We start from the raw sequence: 18,694 nt of genomic DNA, 5'->3' as shown, positions 1-18,694 counted from the left end.
CGCAGTGTAAGCTGCACTACTATACTCCCAATTTGGAAGCAGGTCTCAGTCGGTTAGTTGTTTACATTATTAGCCTCCTCGAGTCATTACATAAAGTATAAGCACACTTAATTAAGTCTGCAATGTTCGGTAAACATTTTCTATCAAATATACTGTGGAGCGCCTTGTTTTGACACCGCACTGCTCCTCGCTGTAGTATCTCCAGGTTCATCTCATTTACCAGCGAGGACCAGCACGGTGATGAAATTCAGCGTAAACACAGAAGCGGGTGCTGATTTAGAGTCAAAATCAATACCCAGAGAGAGCGAAAGTAAGAGAATATAAAAGTCTACTTACTTAAGACTACAGCGAACCAAAACATTCGGATCCATACGAACCCACAGTCTTTCAACCTTTGCGATCTGAGTGATCGCTGTGAAACAAGCGCTCTGATCGTCAAAATAACACATATGCAATGCCAACAAGTGATGATAATGAAAGGAAAGATGTAAAAAAAAAAAAAAAAGAAAAAGAAAAAAATTGAGATAAAATAATAAAAAGGGGGTTTTAACTATTTATTAAAAATATATATTTTTCAAAAGCTCCTCATTAAAAAGCTGTAACTATGTCCCAGTGGTTCCTCTACCACTGAATAGGTGTAATGAGTCCTGCTGCTTTTATGAGCTTATAACAATGAAAGAACCAATAATTAGCTTGAGTTTCACAGCAAAGTTTTTTTTGGTCACTAATGCGCTGCAAGCTTTTTTTCCCCCTTCTTTTGCTTGGAGGACATCAAAACCTGTTTCTACTGCCTTACCGTAAGGAAATGATTTAATACATAAAAAAGGGAAAAGTCAAAACGATTTGAATGTTAGCTATTAGTTTCTTGTGATTTCAGTCTAAAAATCTAAATCTCACATCAAGCCGTGTAGGAAATGATGATTAGGGTGTTGCAGCGGCTAATACATGTGGACCTGCAGTGCAAAGTTCTTATCAATTTGGTGCTGTTCATGATATAATTCTGTGAATAAAGGCAAGGAAAGAAGGAAAAATAAAGGACTACAGAGAGAAAGGCAAGCAAGCAAAAAAAAAAAAATTCAACACAATTCAACAATGGTTTATTGAGTGACTGATCGATGAGTGCAGCTTCAGCCAAAAAGACTCAACGGAGAAAATAAAAAAGAGAGAACAAAAAAGACAGCAGAGACACGACCTCGCTAACCACAAACTCCAGCCTTGGAGAGAAGCAAAACAAAGAAAATGGGATGTAGTAACCAATGGGTGTGCAGTCCACACTGAACACAAGAGCAGCGCAGCCTTGTAAAATGAGAGCGTGACAGATAAGGCAGAAAAAAGGTGATGCTGCCTGAAACCTTGGGAGAGAGAGGAAATGAAAGTTGTGGGCACACTTAGCGTGAAGACAGGAGTAGAAGAGCGCTGGGAAGGCACACAAGAAACTATGAGCAGTACACACAAGCAGCCTGCACAAGAACACACACCGTGACAGAAAGAAACACATATTTGCTGTTCTGAGTGTACGCAGCGTTTAAAGGACAGACAGGAAACTGACCTGTGAGCACGGCCTTGGCGGAGGGTTCAGCCAGGTCCAGGGCGGACTTGCCGTCCGTGTTGCGGATGTTGGGGTCGGCTCCATGCTGCAGTAACACTGTACAACAACAGGGCAGACAGAGACAGTAGCTAAGCTCCTGGACTGACACACAAACTCCCCGACACACACTTCCTCCCAGTCCACCTCCTGCTCCTCCCGCTGCTACTGTTGAACCACATCCTTCTCCATACACTGCTCGTCCTGGACCTCCTCCTTTCTCTACCACTTGATCCTCAGCTATCCCTCCCGTTCCACCTCCCGCGGTTGTGTCTCCTGGCAGTGCTCCTGCCAGTCCCGTTTCACATTTCTCTCCTCCTTCTCCAGCTGCTCCTCCTCTGTTGCTAGTGCTGCTCCCTCGGCTGCCCCTGGCTGCCCCTGCCCTGCGACCCATGCTGCTGATGTAAACAGACATGCCACAACAAAAGCAAGCAAAAGCTACACTACAACACACCGCCAGAGAGAAACAGCGGACTTAACAGCTACGTGACCGGCCGCAAAACACATCACACTTCCAAGAATGAGGAAGGGAAGGCTGTGATTAAGCTGAGAATATAAGTTTAAAAAATGAAATGAAAGGGAAGAGAAGAGAGGCTACGGCTAATCGAGGCAGCAGCAGCAACAGCGACGAGGCGGGCAGGCAGTGCGAGTGGAGAGACTCTTGCCTCTCCAACTGACTGAGCGATGCAGCGGAGAACAAGATGAGAGAGGAGAGGCGAAGAGAGGAGGGGACATGAGAGACGAGGAGAGGGAACCATGGGATGGGGGGGGGGCTTAGAGTTGGAGTGGATGGGAGAGGTAGAGGACGAAAAGAGGGGAGGAAGAGCAAAACAAAACAAGAGAGCTGGAAATGTGGGGAAAGGAAAGGAAAGGAACAAAGCAAGGTGAGGCTAGAGGCATGAGACTACCGAACAGGTATGAGCTGAATAACAAACTGCTTGCGCTTTTTAAATGAGCCCTTTTGAGGGTGCTAATGTCAATACTCTTACTGACTTCCTTTCCACAACACTTCCCACTATTGTGAGTGTTGAGCAGTTCCCAGCGCACATGCCCTTTGTACACTTGTGTACACTTGAAACCACCCAGCTTACAGCCGACACAGAAGAAGAGGAGAGAAGCAGGCATCTTGGTACATACGTGCACGTGCTCTCTCTCTCTTTCGGCCCCGGCACTGACGCAGACCTTATTCACCCACTCACCCCTCAACAAAAACATGATTTAACTCTGCGCCAATCCCAATCCAACAGTGAGAGTATAAAGATGTGCCCATACTCTGCCAGAGAGAGAAACGACAGTCTGATGCACAACCATACAGCAACGCAATCTCACATTCACAGCCTGAAATGCTCATGCATCTTGCAATACGGTCTGTGCTGCTTGTAATTCATTCACAACTGTCAGCATCTAATTTTGAGTTCAGTCTCCAGAGGACGTAGTTGTGCTGTAACACCTGCAAAAGCCCACTCTGAACGACCCAAATCCTTTTTTTAAATGCTAGATTAGTTGTCAGGACAATGTTACATTTGCAACAGTTACGAATGCCTCCGATACCTGTGACCATTCAGCAAACAACTTTTACAAAAAATGAGCACAGAGATATCTCCTTCTCAGCCCGTCTCAACTAAAGTGGTTTTAAGATGTGTAAATGTAAGTAATGCAAGTGGGAGGTTCTACTTAAAACACTTGCTATTTAGCTTCCAAGACGATAATAGGGTAATGCCATTTTGCAATCATTCTCTTGTCATTTTGTGCTATAAATCCAGTGTACTCCGTTCCCTTCAAGTGTGGCACCTTCATCCCTCCCTAAAGGTCTCGCCCCCTACAAAGCTGTTTGCAGGTTCAAAACAGCTTGAGTCAAAAACAGAAAGGTCAAACCAATTCAGCTGTTTGAAAACCTTTGGGTCCAAGGAGTCGGATGACGAACAAGAAATACGATGCATGATTAACCCAAAGCCAAGAAGCAGTCCTGTTTAATGATTTTGGTGTCAATATTAGTTAATCTAATGATTCAGAGTTTTGCTATAATCCAGCAGCCTTTTGTTGCACAGAGTTCTCTTGGAAACACTTCACAGTGAAAGCCTTTCTTTAAGAAAATCTTTTGCTTTTATCTGCTCAAAATGCACATCATACAGTAAAGATAAGGAGGTCTTTCTTCTGCTCCGTCACGGCGGGCCACACAGTGATAACTGGGAAGTTGAACAATATGATCTGAATAAATGCATGGAGCACCAAATTACGTGAGGACTGTTGTTCTGAAAATATTAATTAAGAGGGAGGAGAAAAAATAATAATAAACTGCAATTTCTAAGTCATTTATCTAGACAAAAATACCAATTATTTTCTCAAAAACAAGAATTGTTCAAATAGATAAAAGTAAAAAACAGTCTCTTTAAAGATGCCACTTCAGTGGAATTGTGACGGCAACGTTCGCTTTTTTGACATTTCCTAAACTAAATGATTTTCTATTACCTTCAAATAATAGAAAAATAAATTGACATCAGCCTTAGCTGGATGGTTAAGAGACATTTTAACCAGAAAAGCTGTCTCCACCCATCAGGCTCCATGGATTCCATAAAATAAAATGCATGGATAAGGATCCTCACAACTCCATGCATGCATGGATACAATCACATTGTTTTTATCAAATAGATCATTGTGGTTCATTAATGCAGCACCCAGAGGTGGATGGCCCTGTAGTGGTTTATACTCATGGTGTTGTGGTTAACACATTCAGCTAACACATGAACAAGTCCCATTTCGAGACCGGGAAGAGACACAAATCCCTGGGAGATTTCCGTCAGGAAGGGCATGAGGCGTAAGAAAAACCTGTGCCAAATCAAACATGCGGCTCCATCCGCCGTGGCGTCCCCTCGCGAACAAAGAAGCAGTGGAAAGAATAAAAATAATCCACATACGGAACTGTCATTGGAATCACTGGAAGCTATCGTCTTCAGCATGGCTGCCTCAGGATCTGAAATATCCTCATGTCAATGTGATTTTTTATACTTTATACTGTGCTTTACTACTGCCATATATGAGCTACTGTGTAGAGGTCTGGGGAAACACATACAAAAGTAACACACAAACAATAACTATAATACAGAAAAGGGCCATTAGATTAATAAATAATGTAGGGTACAGGGACCATACAAATGCACTCTTTGTCAAAATGCAAGCTATTAAATTCCAAGACTTGGTGAAGCTTAAAACAGCGCAAATAATGTATAAAGTCAGAAATAAATTGCTTCCCAAAGAAATCTGTAAATTGTTCATAGAAAGAGAAGGTGGGTATAACTTAAGAGGGAAATGGAATTTAAAAATACAAAGTGCTAGAACAACTTTAAGAACTATGTCAATCTCAATTGCAGGAGTTAAATTATGGAACAGTCTAACAGAAGAAATAAAAGACAGTCAAAACATAAAACAGTTTAAAGTAAAATATAAAAACCTAATTTTAAATAAGTATAAGAATGAAGAAAACGGGGTTAACCCAGGACGGTAATGTTGCTGGTAATGGTGTTGCGGTTCTTTTTTGGTTGTTTTTTTGTTTTGTTTTGGTTTGTTGTTTTTCCATAACTTGTGTATCTGCAAATATACACATTCTGTATTTTTCATATGAAAGAAACTATACTGTGGTGGGGCTTGCTAATTTCTTGTTTTTGATTTATGTATGTTATGTTTTGTTTTACTTCATATGTTTATATGTTTCATATGTTGTTTGTTTAATTTAAGACAAAAAAAATTAAATGAATGAGAGGTAAAACTTGAGGGGGTAGGGACAAATAAGTAAATACTTCAGCCTACTCCTTTTCAAACAAATAATGGAATGATATTTTGTAATGATTGTGAAGGCACATGTTTGAAATGTTTGAAATAAAAATGAACTGAACTGAACTGAAATTTTCTCTTAACCTTGAACCTGAAAATATGCAAGTCGAGTAATGAGAGATTAATTTCTTACTTCTTACTTACAGCGTTCATCACGCTGAGCTGAATTTACAGTCAAATCAGAGCTGCTAAATCTTTAGCCTGGCAGGAGGACAGGCTACTAAAACGCTGTCCAACAAGCAAGAAAGCAAGACCATGTGATTTTTGTTTACATGCCTCGGTTTGGTTGTAACTTTGCAGTTTGGGCTGCAAACCAAATCTTCTCTGTCCCTTTTCTGGTCCACATCTGACAATATAGATGCAGTTTTACTGCATGTGGTGGGCTGGTGGGTTTATCCAAAAACATGTTCTGGTCTTGACTTGTAACAGTTCAAAAAGGAACCTCTGTGCATAATCATTTGGTAAGCTTATGTAAAACTAATCCCTGTAAATTAAAAGCTCAGGCTTCAGGCATCTCTCTTGATTTACAATATATTTTCAAGTCCTGTGCCAAAACTGACATCAGATCAGGACATATTTCCTCATACGGTAATCTCATGCAGTGCCAAAGTATAAAAGCCCTGGGTTCTGTTTATGGAAGCCAGGCAAGGGGCAACGAATGAGAACTTTTGGGGAAGAAGACCTTTGATAAGTACAGAACACAGAGGTCATTTCAAAATTGTGACTTGTTCAAAACATACTTGATTAGAGTCTTGGAACAAGAATGTGGAGCTAGAAATGAGCATAATTGTTTTTATTCAAAGACATGGAGTAAAAAGCGCTTGAAGCAAAGGTTATGTCGCTTTGATAACAAAATTTAATCTAAATTACCTTTGCAGCTGTATTAGATCTATGAAAGCACTGTTTAAAAATATATTTAAAATTAACAGACATCAGATCATCTGTATTTTAATTTGAATTCTTACTATGAAATCTTGCAGAAAATCTATTCAGCTTTGCAAATTGTGCAGTCAGGGACACACACATCCAGGAGAAGAATGGTGAGTGGAAATGCGGATTGCATTTTTCCTTTGTGCCAAAGGCAAGAGAAAGAAATGCTTTTGAGGATGGCAGCCAGATTTTTAAATTACCTCACCACTTGATTATGTGACCTGGAAATATTTGCCTTCTGAACTGGCAGCAAACAACATATTTATTAGGTTCTTGGTTCAAAACAATTATTAGGCCGTGTTTTCTCAAAATGAAGGCACTAATATTTACTAAAGCGCCTTTCGGTGCACTGTATAACAGTGTATAAGGACACAAACAACTAAGGCTGCTTGTGTCCTTGAAATAATCCCCAAAAAGTCTGCATAGCATTAAGCCTGATCTAAACAGATTTAGCCTGTAAACATTTTCCAACTGCTGTCTTAAAAGCTTGCTTACTTGCTTCATGAGGTTTTCTTGTATATATACACTATGTCAGAGTCAGAAAACTCTGACTGTACAAACTTTATAAATCTATCGTTTCACCCTGAAGAATAAAATCTGAGAAGTGATTATTGGTATAGCAAGTGTGCCAAACTTTTCATATTAGGCTGCAAGTTTCAGTTGCTGTTGCAAATGAGCAAATGGCATGTTCAATCAAATTCAAACAACATATTGCTTAAAAAAAAAAAAACATATTTGCATTTTGCTTGAATAGCATATTACAAAATATTCTCTGTTTAGCTCCATCTACTACAGCAGGAGTCGGCAACCTGCGGCTCTTTAGTCCTTATAGTGCGGTTCCACGCAGTTTGGGAAAATAAATTAGAAGTATTTAGCTGCAGTGTATTTTATTTATGTTAGTTCTTTTTTTTAACTTGTAATTCTAAATTGGAAGATTATTGTAATTTTGAAATATAAAAATAAAATTATATTTTATTATTTTTTCATCGCTCAAAATAAGCGTCACACTTGCGGAAGCCGGTGTACCGGGCGAAACGCCGTGCATTTATCGAGACTTTCAACCCCAGGTAGGCCAGTTATGGATCTTCGGATCCACATTATGTCGGCAGCTGTTCTCCACCGTGAACTTTGTTAAAAACAAACACCGCTCACGCCTCACAGACGACAGCTTACAGTCCTGCGTAAAGATGAAAGTGACTTTTACAGCCCCAATTTGCAGACGCTGTGCGCAGAGGTTCAGGAGCAGAAGTCCCATTGTAAACATATCACGGCAGACCCGACGATGTTTGCGTGAACACGCTTTTCAGCATCTCTTTATTGACCACTTTTCACACACGGTTGCTGACGCATACAGCCGGCTGTAGCTTTTCAGCTCACAGCCAACACATACCAACAACAGCACAGACGGCACAGACGTTAAGGCGGCGAGGCGTGATTGCGGGTGCCGCTCAGGTGCGTCCTCCTCCCCTGCAGCGGCGCTGCAGACCACGCCCCCCCACACACATTAACCAGGTAAAATACATATTTAGGCAGAAGTTTGCAAATATCTATTTTTCATTTTTCAGCAGCATAGTGCTTTTTTTCGAATTATTTTTTAAAAGTCATGTCAAGGCTCCAAAAGCCCAAAGGCGACATAAGGGTGGCGGCTCACAACAGTTTATGTTTGCTGGATCATTTTGGTTCAGCTGGGTGTCTTTCCTTTTGTTATATTTCTTTAAGAGTTCAAAATGTGCTAATTACATAAATAAAATGTAATTTTCTCTGTAGCACTTCATGGATTTCATAAGCAACACACCTTAGTTGTTCACACAAAGCATAAAGGTAAAAAACAATATATACAGTGTTATCTTTATTTTAGATGTCAAAAACTATTTGCGGCTCCCAGTGTTTTCTTTTGCATGGAAACCAGGTCCAAATGGCTCTTTGGGTCTTAAAGGTTGCAGACCCCGGCTACTCTCACTGCGATATTTGATCGAATGCAAACAACGTCAAATTTGATTAAGTACAGTACGGGGACAAACAAAAAATTGTGTAGTAAAGACGGGCACTTAAACACATCTCTAGAAAGCAACGTGGGAGGAGGTCAAGGTTATAAGACAGTCACTGAAAAAGAGAGGGTCACACAGCTGGTACTGTCAGCTGTTTTAGGACCTTAAATCAAACAGTCTAAACAAACTGTTGTACAGACCCTAAAGCGAAACGGATGTTGGGGAACCCTAAACCGGGTGCTGTGGACACTCAAAACTGGCTGTTACAGAAACCCTAAACCAGCTGTTACAAAGATGCAACACCGACAAAGAATCTTTTGGCTGTTATAAATGCACATATCAATTCATCAACAAATAGCAAATATTAGCCAATACATCAGTGCGGCTCTGTAAAGACCTTAAATGAGCCATTGTAAAACAAAGCCAGCTGCTATAAAGAGCTACCACAGAGAATTTCACTTGCAACTGATGCTGTGCTTAAAATGTCATGTCAATATAATTAAACAATAAAACACAAAGTGTGTCGTTCATAAATTCATTAAAAGTCCGACTGCAGGATGCCAAACTGAACCTGGAAATGTGAAGTCTTTATTTCCTGGTATGATTCAGCTTGAAGTTTCTGAATTCATCTCATTTCTAAAGTTTTTCAGAAAGTTTTAAAATCAAGCACTGCTTAGACTGAAAACCAACACTAAACATGACTGAGTGAAGAGAAAGTCAACAGCAGATTTAACCCTTTTTACCTCAATTTCAGTCTCATTCATAATTATTGATAAATCGATAAAACCTCTGAGAGCAGAGTGAAGTTGGTTCTCAGGGATCATCACAGCACCACAAAGCCCATTGCTGCTATGCAGTCTCTCAGAGCCCTGGCATCCTGCAGAAACTATGAAAAAAAGAAAAAAGACTGGCACAACTTTTCCTCCTTGTTGCTCTCAGCACTCCAGGCGAGGTGTCACTGAGTGTTCATGCAGTCATTTGTTCTTAGTCCTCATCCTGAGCAATACTTTTCCACAAACATCATAAAGATTACAGCTCAGATTGTTTTCATGTTTGTGGCCAATCGTGTTTACCTCTGATTTTCCTCGGGGATCAGTAACACAGCTCGTCTATTTTTCTGTGGAATTGAATCTTCATTTGTAAATCCACCCAGAAAGCCTTTTTGGAATCCATCGCTCACCTGTCTCATGGAATGGCTGCAACTCAATTTCATCTGAGATGCGTGTGAGACAAACGTTACCCCAGGATACAAGTTGGCTTTTTTATTTTTGTTTAAGACTGTCTGTGACACTTGGTTACATGTAATCTCTACACACAGCTGGTTAAATCACACAAATCTCCCGGTGCAGATATGCTGCGAGAGCATCCATAATAAATGATTACAAGCACCCGTGAGGCTAGAACCTGCAAGTTTCACCATAGTTAAGACTCTGCCTACCCACAACAAAAGGGCAGGGAACTAAAAATCAATGAATCAATAAATAAATGCAATGTTGTTTTCTTCAAAACCATCGCGCAGCCTACTCAGACTCTATTTTTGCTCAGCAAGTCGCTGTTATCGGTCAGCCCGGTATAGACCGTCTTGAAAGGTACTTTCCTTTCTGCTGCTGACAGGCAGACAACGAGTCGTGATGACAGAGACGGCCAAACAGAGGTCGTTGTGGACTGAAGGGATCAAACACTTTAGTATCGCTTTGCACCATCTCAACAGGAATGTGAACTCACAAGTAAGACGAAAAAAAATCAATGCTCCTTTTGTCCCCTGTGTGGGGTGGGGTGGGTGGGGGACTAACAATAGGCAGTAACACAGTTTACAGATTAGTTGCTGCTTTAAGCTAACTGGGAAATAAAAGCATAGCAGTATAGAGCATGGGCTGGGGTCGTTAAAGTTTCTAATATAATGTCTATATAATGATTACACATTTCAAACTCCAGCTTGTGAGCTGCTGCACAAACACACCTCTTCAATTCAAACTTTAATTTTTAGGAAAAAAAATTTCCCAAAGCATTATCAACGAAGATGAGAAAATATATTTAAATGACTGTAAAAAATAAACATTGGCTTTTACTGTACCCAAAGGAGCAATGCAGCAAACTAGAATACTATTATGGCAACCAGTTCGAGCACTGACTGTTTTCTGTTTTGCTTCTGTTCACACGACCGGTTAATTCAATCTTACTGGGCCAACAGACACAAGAAAAATAGCAATACCGAGACCTTCAAATGCCACTAAACACATTTTTGAATGTACTGATGGTTGCTGTGCAATGCATACTTTTTGAGTGAGAGTCATTAATGCAAACCCCTTTGTACAGGTCATGGCCTGGCATTTTTACCATGTGTGTTTTGTGTGCTCACCTATGCAGACGTCTATCTTGCCCTTGATGGCGGCTTCGTGCAGCGGAGTGTAGTTCCAGTTGTCTCGAGCGTTTGGGTCAGCCCCCTGACACAGCAGCAAGGACACCACCTACGATAAAAAGGTTGTGGCATATGGGTGTTCAGATCGTTCTTTTTTTTTTTTTACTTTATAACATGTAATAATTGCATGTGTGACACAGACAGAGCAACAGTTTGAAAATAAAAAGTCAAACTACAAACTGCTTTGCTTTGAAGTTTGAGTTGTTTTTTTCCTGCAAAACAAATGTGAAAATCTAACAACATACTCTTAAAATTAATGTTGTATTGGTGACAACATCGCACAACCACACCTAATCTGGCTGTACAGCACTTTTGCAGCAACAGCAAAACACGCAAGGTTACAAAAATCGAGGAGCGCACGACTGACCGAAACGTCACCAAAGCGCGGCTTGCAGCAGTGGATGTGATGTGTCAACAGAGGTGGGACTGAAAGCGATTGAGAGAATGTGTTCACACTTTTGTCGTACGAGCATAATGGCCACAGAACACTTTACCTTTGCACTGCTGACAAGCAGTGCAAAGCAGAATGCTGAACATCCATCCATCCATCTTCATCCGTTTTATCCGAGGCCGGGTCGCGGGGGCAGCAGCCTAAGCAAAGAGGCCCAGACCTCCCTCTCCCCAGCCACCTCCTCCAGCTTATCCGGGGGAATACCAAGGCGTTCCCAGGCCAGCCGAGAGATATAATCTCTCCAGCCTGTCCTGGGTCTGCCCCGGGGACATGCCTGGAAAACCTCACCCAGAATGCTGAACAATGAAGACAAATAGATGGTCCAAGACTGCAGCTCCTCTAATGGCCTAAAGTAATCGCTCAGATTCTAGTTCTACATATCCACATTTTTTTAGCAGAAGTAAGCATGTTTGCATGTTGCTAATCTGCAATCTAGCCGCAGCTATCATTAACCCTCTCTCTCTCTGATTTTTTAAACAGCCAGATAATTACGTTTCGAAAGATTTCATAAATCAGTAGGTGATGTCACAGAGGCTACATCAATCTTTTTTTATAATTGCTACACTTTAAAAAAACAATAAAAGATAGGAATGCCAAGGCCTCCACCTCTGACCACCACTCAATCCAAAGGCAAGCAAAGCAAGAAGGGAGTGGGAGACTGACAGAGTGAACTCTGAGGTCATTCAGATGCTGTAACGGTCAGCTGTGGTAATGAGAGAGGTGAGCGTGGAAGTGAAACTGCTGATTTACTAGTTAATTCACGTCCCTATCCTCACCTATGGTTACAAGCAGTGAATATGACCGAAAGAATAAGACTGCAGATACAAGCCATGGAAATCAGCTTCCCAAGGGTGTCTAGGCTCTCCCTTACAGAAAGTTGCTTAGTCGGAGCTTAGTCATTCTGGAGCTATGACTCTTTCACACTGAAAACAACTAGTCAAGGTTGTTCAGGCATACTACCTGGGATACCTCCTAGGTGGGGTGTTTTGGCCATGTCCAACTGGGAGGAGACCCCAGGACAGAAGCAGGACACAGTGAAGAGACAATTCCCGTGAGGCAACTTGGGAACACCTCAGCGTCCACTCTCTCCCTTTCCCAGCTGAGAGAGGAAAGTCTGGACTGCCATCATGATCCAGACTAGGGCTGAGCCATAATCATACCGTTCACGGTAATACCAGTAGAATATGGGCAAAACGCGCATGCGCAGTGCCTTTGTTTTCATACGCACATGGCGGAAAAAGCATGGCGGCGACAGAGAATGAGGAGGGCGAAAGTGGATTGTTGAATGAAACAAATGAACCAGAATTGATTTGTAAAAATGCTCCAACTTCAGTGCTGTGGAACTGGTTTTGGCTTTTATCTGTCAGATACACAACAAAGCACAATTTCTGGTAGCGCATGCTAGCGGGCCGTCGTTATTACTGTTTTTCGGAAAATACGGCACACTTAAAATCATTCCTTTGATTTTCTGAACAATCGACAGTGCCCCTTATAATCCCGTGTGCCTTATGTATGAATTCTGGTTGTGCTGACCTCGAACCGAGTTTATGTCGTACACGGCGCTCGAAAATCTGTCAAAAAATGTTTTAGTACAAAGCTGCACCGCTTGATGGATTGTCGGAGAATTATGGCTATTGTAGGCAGGAGCCTCGCGGAGTGATACGTGCTGTGCTTCAACATAATTTTACCGCATTGTGTGTGTATAACCTCTTTTTAAGTTTTGTGGATATTATACATGGTTATGCTGAGGACATGTCGGCCAATTTCCACTGGAAATGCCTTTTGGTTAAACTGTCAGCAAGGAATTAGCTTTAATGCACATAAAAAAAACAGCTGCTTGTTTAAGTGAAAATACATTGATGGGGTTTGTTTTTTGTTTGGTTTTTTTGCACTAATAAAGTTGTGGAGTTTTGTCTTGCGTCAGTTATACCGTCAGTTATATCATTATCGCAAATTTTCAAATATATATCATGATAAATATTTTTGGCCATATCGCCCCGCCATAATCCAGACACAGATAAATTGATTTTAAAAAAACAAGGCAGTTGTCCACTTTCAATGTTTTAGCTGTGTGTGAGTGATCAATTTTAGTTTCCAAGTATATGTCATCAAAATGTTAACCGCTGCTGTGATAATACATTTGCATTACTGCTCCAATTTTCTGTGCTCTCCAACAAAGCTCCAAAAAGCTCTCTAACATTTGAAACCGTGAATGCTGGATTGATTACTGTAGTAAAAAGCCAGGAAGACAAAAAGGATTAGCACATCTGTCAGAGATAATCCAAAACATCTGCATGCTCACTCATGAGCAGAATAAGAATGGGGGAATGAGAGTCATTTTCCAGATATGCTCAGTGTAATCTGTATAGCTGGAACCTTCATTAGGAGCTCATTTTAACTTCTTCTTTGGCGACATATAAAAAACTTTGTGTGTGACTCGATATAAATCCAGTTAAAGTTGGATTAAAAACTTGAATGAATGTCAGGCATGGCTAGATGGATGAAGATAAATCGCAGCAAAAAAAAATTTTCTGGCACAACTTCACTTGCTTCCAAGGTGCATGGAGAGGATAAAAGAATTCACAAAGCAGGAACTCCAGCAACACTTGAGGGAAGTTGAACAACTTTAATAATTGACCTACGCGTTTCGGCTTGTGGCCTTCATCAGGGTCATAGTAAAACATTGTAAAAATTGCTTAAATACAAGACAGGAAACAGAAAAAAAGAGGTGGCAATATAAATTTTATCCGGAAAAAAAGAGAAGCATCTTGGATATTCCGTTTTAAGAGTCTGCACCCCAGAGGTATGAATGAGGATTCTTCTATCAGTGAGTTTTTATGAACTACACCTTTTTTCTTTTTTTACCAGTTAAATTACTCTCACATGAGTAATGTTTATTTAATTAATCTTATTATTTTAGCCAAAGAAGTAACGATTTAGACATCTCATCTTAAGTCTACAATTTAAGTCTAAATTTTAGATATTTTACATTTTAGAGACATAAATAAGGATCTGTTAACAAATGTGCTTTTACCATTAAAGACCCCCCCCCCCCTTTTTTTTTAACCTGTGTGTATATTTATAGCATCCTCCTTATGCATTTCATGCATGTGTTATTTTCAGACATATGGGGGTTGTGTCACCCCCCCTCCTCCTCATCAGTAATGATCTAGTCCGGTATTTACTTGGGCGTGACTCAGCCAATTAACCAATACCTACCTATTATATGTCAGCTGACCTATCTATGAAGTTTAGATGGATGAAGAACCAGGTGGATTTCTGGTTGTGGAGAGCATCGAGGGGAGAGCACTGCTGAACCAAGCAGAACTTGACTCTCTGACCCGTCCAGGGTGTACACTGCCGCTTAACCTAAGACAGCTGGGATAGCCTCCAGCGGAAGAAGATAGATGGATGTTCTACTTGTACAATAATTTTTCAATTAAAATCCATTTCATAATTTGTTGTACAAAAGAGTGCCTTGACATCCTGTATGATCAATTTCGGTCAGTAAAATCTTAGCATCTTCATCTCTGCCTCAAGAAATGCTTCTGTCTTTCCCTCAGTGCTGCAATCTACAAACCACACATCATAGCAGCACTCACCACCATCTTGTAAACCCTCCCTTTCACTCTTGCTGCCATCGTTCTGTCACAAATCACCCCTGACACTCATCTCCACCCACTCCACCCTGGCAGTCCTCTCTTCTACACTTCTCTTGTGAGGTGAAGAAGAGAGTGTGGTGTTTAAAACTCATCTAGGAAGCATCTACTTACGTCACTACAAGGTAAACCCTCCTGAATGCAAACATGACAGAAGTCTTCTGATGAGTACATTAACATGGTATGAAGCCTCACCTCAGAGTGACCAAATGAGCAGGCGTTGTGCAGCGGGATGAGACCTCCGTCATCTCGTGCATGCACATTAGCACCCGTCTGAAGCAGATGGTCCACCACATCTTTCCGCCCAAAACCTAAAAGAGAGGCAGAAAGGGAGACGAGTGCTGAAAATAAAAGCAGAAGATCAACTATGAAGCCAGAGCACTAAAAACAAGTTACTGCAACAGCCTTGTCTGGCAGGTCTGGACTTAGTTTTACTGTTTAATCACGTAAATTTTTCATGTTCATCTACAATAAATAAGTCATTTAATTATGTTTTTTTTTCCTATTTACATTCCAGTTTTGTCTCAAACTCACTTTGTAACTCAAGAGAATCTGTTAATTTGGCTCAGGCTACTGAGGATTAGAAAGGCTTGTGATGTAAAACAGCTGTGCATGTTTTTCTTTTTTGTTTCTGGCCTGCCAAAAGCATTTTTAGAAAAAGCATTCATGCTCTTCTTCCTCAAGGAAAAACGAACAGTCCATTGTGACAGAGGCGTTCATTAAATGAAGCTAAACTAAGGTCGATGTTCTGTCACAGTGATGACTGTTTACCTGCTGCAGACTTTAATGTCAATGCATATATAAATGATTTCCACACATGCACTGCACAAAAGGTACGTTTGAAGATTCAAACGTCCAACACAGCTGGACAACCAGTGGATTATATTACATCTGCTCAACCACTTAAACCTTATATTTTCTGTTTTACTGGAACATGTAAATAATGTACATGCACCTTTCTGAGTCTTTAGATATAAAATCACTCTAGTTTCTTCAATTATTTGTTTCTGTTTTCCATTTAAATGTCACATGCCCTTTTTAAGCCAGCTTGCAAACATTTAACATATTAAAAATGCAAATTACCATATGCCTCTATCTACAAATGCCACACACACACACACACACCGCACCATTACTCAACCACGATGTTATTTAATGCGCTCATTATTTAATTTGTGTCCTCTCTCCACACATTTGGCACGTAAAATTTGCTTCTCCTTTGGAAATCAATTATTAATGGCATTTTGGGTGTGACTGGGTGTAGTGTAACAACGCAGTAACACAGGAAGATGTTTCTCTGTTTTCTCTGTAGGAAAGTACAAGGAGTCGGAGGCAGCTCTACATTAAGCAAAACGTACTCCGCGGTAAGTTATGGTGAACACGGTTACATTATACTGGAATGCAATCCAATTTTACAGACTAAATTGATCGTTAATTTAAGGAGCGCAGCAAATTAATGGATCATGAGCTGGTTTTATGGTTTAATGAGGCTGAAAAGTGGTTTTGACTAAAAATTAAATATTAGATATTTAATTTTAATGTTTCGGACATTAGCTGAGTGTTTTGTTTCTTCTTTAGAAGTGTATGTCAGATCTTTGCTCCTTAAAAACTTGATGAGTAATCTACTGCTAAAGCATGTGCTTGCTTCTCACTCGTGGATTTTAATATTACTTTCTTCCTGGTCACTCCCACACCTTAAACGCACCTTACAGCTAGACAGCCTGTAAAGAAGCCTGATTCAATTAAAAGGAAAAAAAGTGGTTTTCGTTGTCTTTACCTGCAGCAAAATGCAGGGGTGTCGATTTGCGTCCAGCCATGTCTTTGGCGCTCACATTCACCGCATCCACGAGTTTCTTCACCCTGGAAACATCACCATTTCTGCAGGCTTCAAACAACTCCCTGAAAGAACCGTTTGCACCGCTGCTTCCCGGGTTCCCGCTGCTCGAGTCGGGCGTAGAACCGGGACTGGTGCCGCTACCTTCGGTGGTGGTCGGGGAGCTAGCACTGCTGCTAGTGGTGCTGCTGCTGCTGCTGGTGGTGGTGCTGCTGCTGCTACTGGTAGTGAGGGCCAAAGCAGGGGAGGTTGTGGTGGGAGAGGCTGGTGTTACCTCACCGTCACCGGTGTTCTCCATCGCGGCTCCGTGGGGAAGGGAGCTGGCATCATCAATGGATGCTAGCAGAGAGCTGGACGGGGTGACAGGGTGAGAGGAGCAACGGGGCGGGGAGGACAGGAGGGAGTTTGGCGGCTGCTGCTGCTGAGAGGAGCGACGAGATGTCGCCATTTTCACAACACAACAGTCCCCACTAGCAACAATAACACTGCTGACAACTTCCTGTCAGGAAAGCCAAACTTCCGCTCGGTTTTGCGTGGATTTATGGATTTAGGGTCAAAAATATCTTTAATTCAAATACAGGAATATCAGCATGTCTTCACTAGTAAGATTTCAAATTAAGACACGAGTACACACAAAATCTGGAAATGTTTTTTTATGAAGTTGCATTTGTTTTGGAGAGAAAATATATATTTTTTATTCAAGTGGAAATAGAAATAAAATTAAAAAAGACATATATTTATGCATATGTTTTCTATTCTATTTTGCCTCCATGTTCACGTTAATATTTCCACGATTCTCAGCTGAATACATGAAAATGTTTAATGTCGTTAAAAGACTGCAAAATAAAATTAATATTAATGAGTCTGGGTGTTACTAGTTTTCTTTTCTTTTTTTAAGTTTAACCCCTAATTTCATTATAATTTGATAGGTAAGAAAGAAAGACGTGTAGCAAATAATGTGCACGCATACATGGAAGATGCAGGTTTGTTTTGTTTTTTTTAGATGAAAGCAGAGTTTGCATGATGCAGACACTCATTGTTGTACCTCTGTCCTGATCTCCACGAATATACGGACAACAATTTGATGGTCAGGTAAATTGGTTGGACTGAAAATGAGTGAAAAATCAGACATTATCCAAAGAAAAACTTTGAAAGACCTTCAGAAAGCCTGGAGAGCTATTACTCAAGACTTTCTGAAAGGTCTGGCTCCTTGCAAGAAAAATATAAAGAGTGCTGTATGTTGTGGCTGAGATTGCAGCGTGGGGCCCCCCTAGTGGCTGTGGGAGCTCCGTGCATCTACATAGTCTCCAAATAACAAGACTGTTCTGTATGCAGTCTTCTCAGTCCACTGCTTTGCGCTTAAAAACGTCAGGTGTTCTGTTCTGGCTCAACACTGCCACCTGATGGAGACATTTGGTAATAGTTGGAGATGCTGAAAAGAACATTTAGCTTCTCATATTGTATTATTTCAAACTGTTGATGAGATTTAAATAAAGATCAAGTCAGCCATCAGTCCACAAAATTTGTGTCAATAAAGAATCTACACATTTCCCTTCAGATGTTAAAGGGTTGTCTTACTTTTAACATCATCGAAAGTTAATAGCTATTTTTTTATTCTTTACTTTTTTCACTTTTTCACTGCATGTGTTTGAAGTTTGACAAGCCAAATGACAGTCTCCTCTAACACCATGAAAACTCTGGCAGATTTGAGCTAAGGCCCTTTTTGCTGTAAAGCAATGCTGTGAGAAATGATTGGCAAGTGAACCACACATCAAAGGCAGAGTCTGGGTGCAGAGTTTTATAAAACGTGAACAGTTTACTTAAGAATATTCTAGTGGTTTCATTAATTGGCCACTAGAGAGTGGCAGATAGTCTCTGAGAAAACTGGAAGCTTTTGCTGTAGTTCTTTATAATCTTGCTCCTAAATTTAGTACTATATGTAACCTATTTTTTCACATATTGTCAGTTGCCTATAGTTTATACTTAAGATTCTTTTGTTT

General features: G+C 40.7%; 1 protein-coding gene across 2 annotated transcripts in view; it reads right to left on the bottom strand.

The window, feature by feature from the left end:
• Positions 1-17,381, bottom strand: part of LOC309709875 (poly [ADP-ribose] polymerase tankyrase-1) — a 109,308-nt gene extending 91,927 nt beyond the window's left edge. The window contains exons 1-4 of one of the 2 annotated variants that reach the window (XM_082538779.1): positions 16,638-17,381; positions 15,056-15,171; positions 10,691-10,799; positions 1,550-1,645 (exon numbers count right to left, since the gene is read on the bottom strand). In XM_082538779.1, the coding sequence (XP_082394905.1) occupies positions 1,550-1,645; positions 10,691-10,799; positions 15,056-15,171; positions 16,638-17,142 (826 nt within the window). In that variant the 5' untranslated portion in view covers positions 17,143-17,381. The remainder of the gene's footprint in view (positions 1-1,549; positions 1,646-10,690; positions 10,800-15,055; positions 15,172-16,637) is intronic. The other variant, XM_082538780.1, reaches the window with a different exon arrangement.
• Between the last annotated feature and the right edge of the window lie 1,313 nt (positions 17,382-18,694).

This window comes from Aulonocara stuartgranti (genome assembly GCF_965226115.1).
Source record: "Aulonocara stuartgranti genome assembly, chromosome: 7".
Lineage (NCBI taxonomy): Eukaryota > Metazoa > Chordata > Actinopteri > Cichliformes > Cichlidae > Aulonocara > Aulonocara stuartgranti.
Note: the sequence above shows the minus strand (reverse complement) of the source record. Positions and strands in the feature narration are given on the sequence as shown.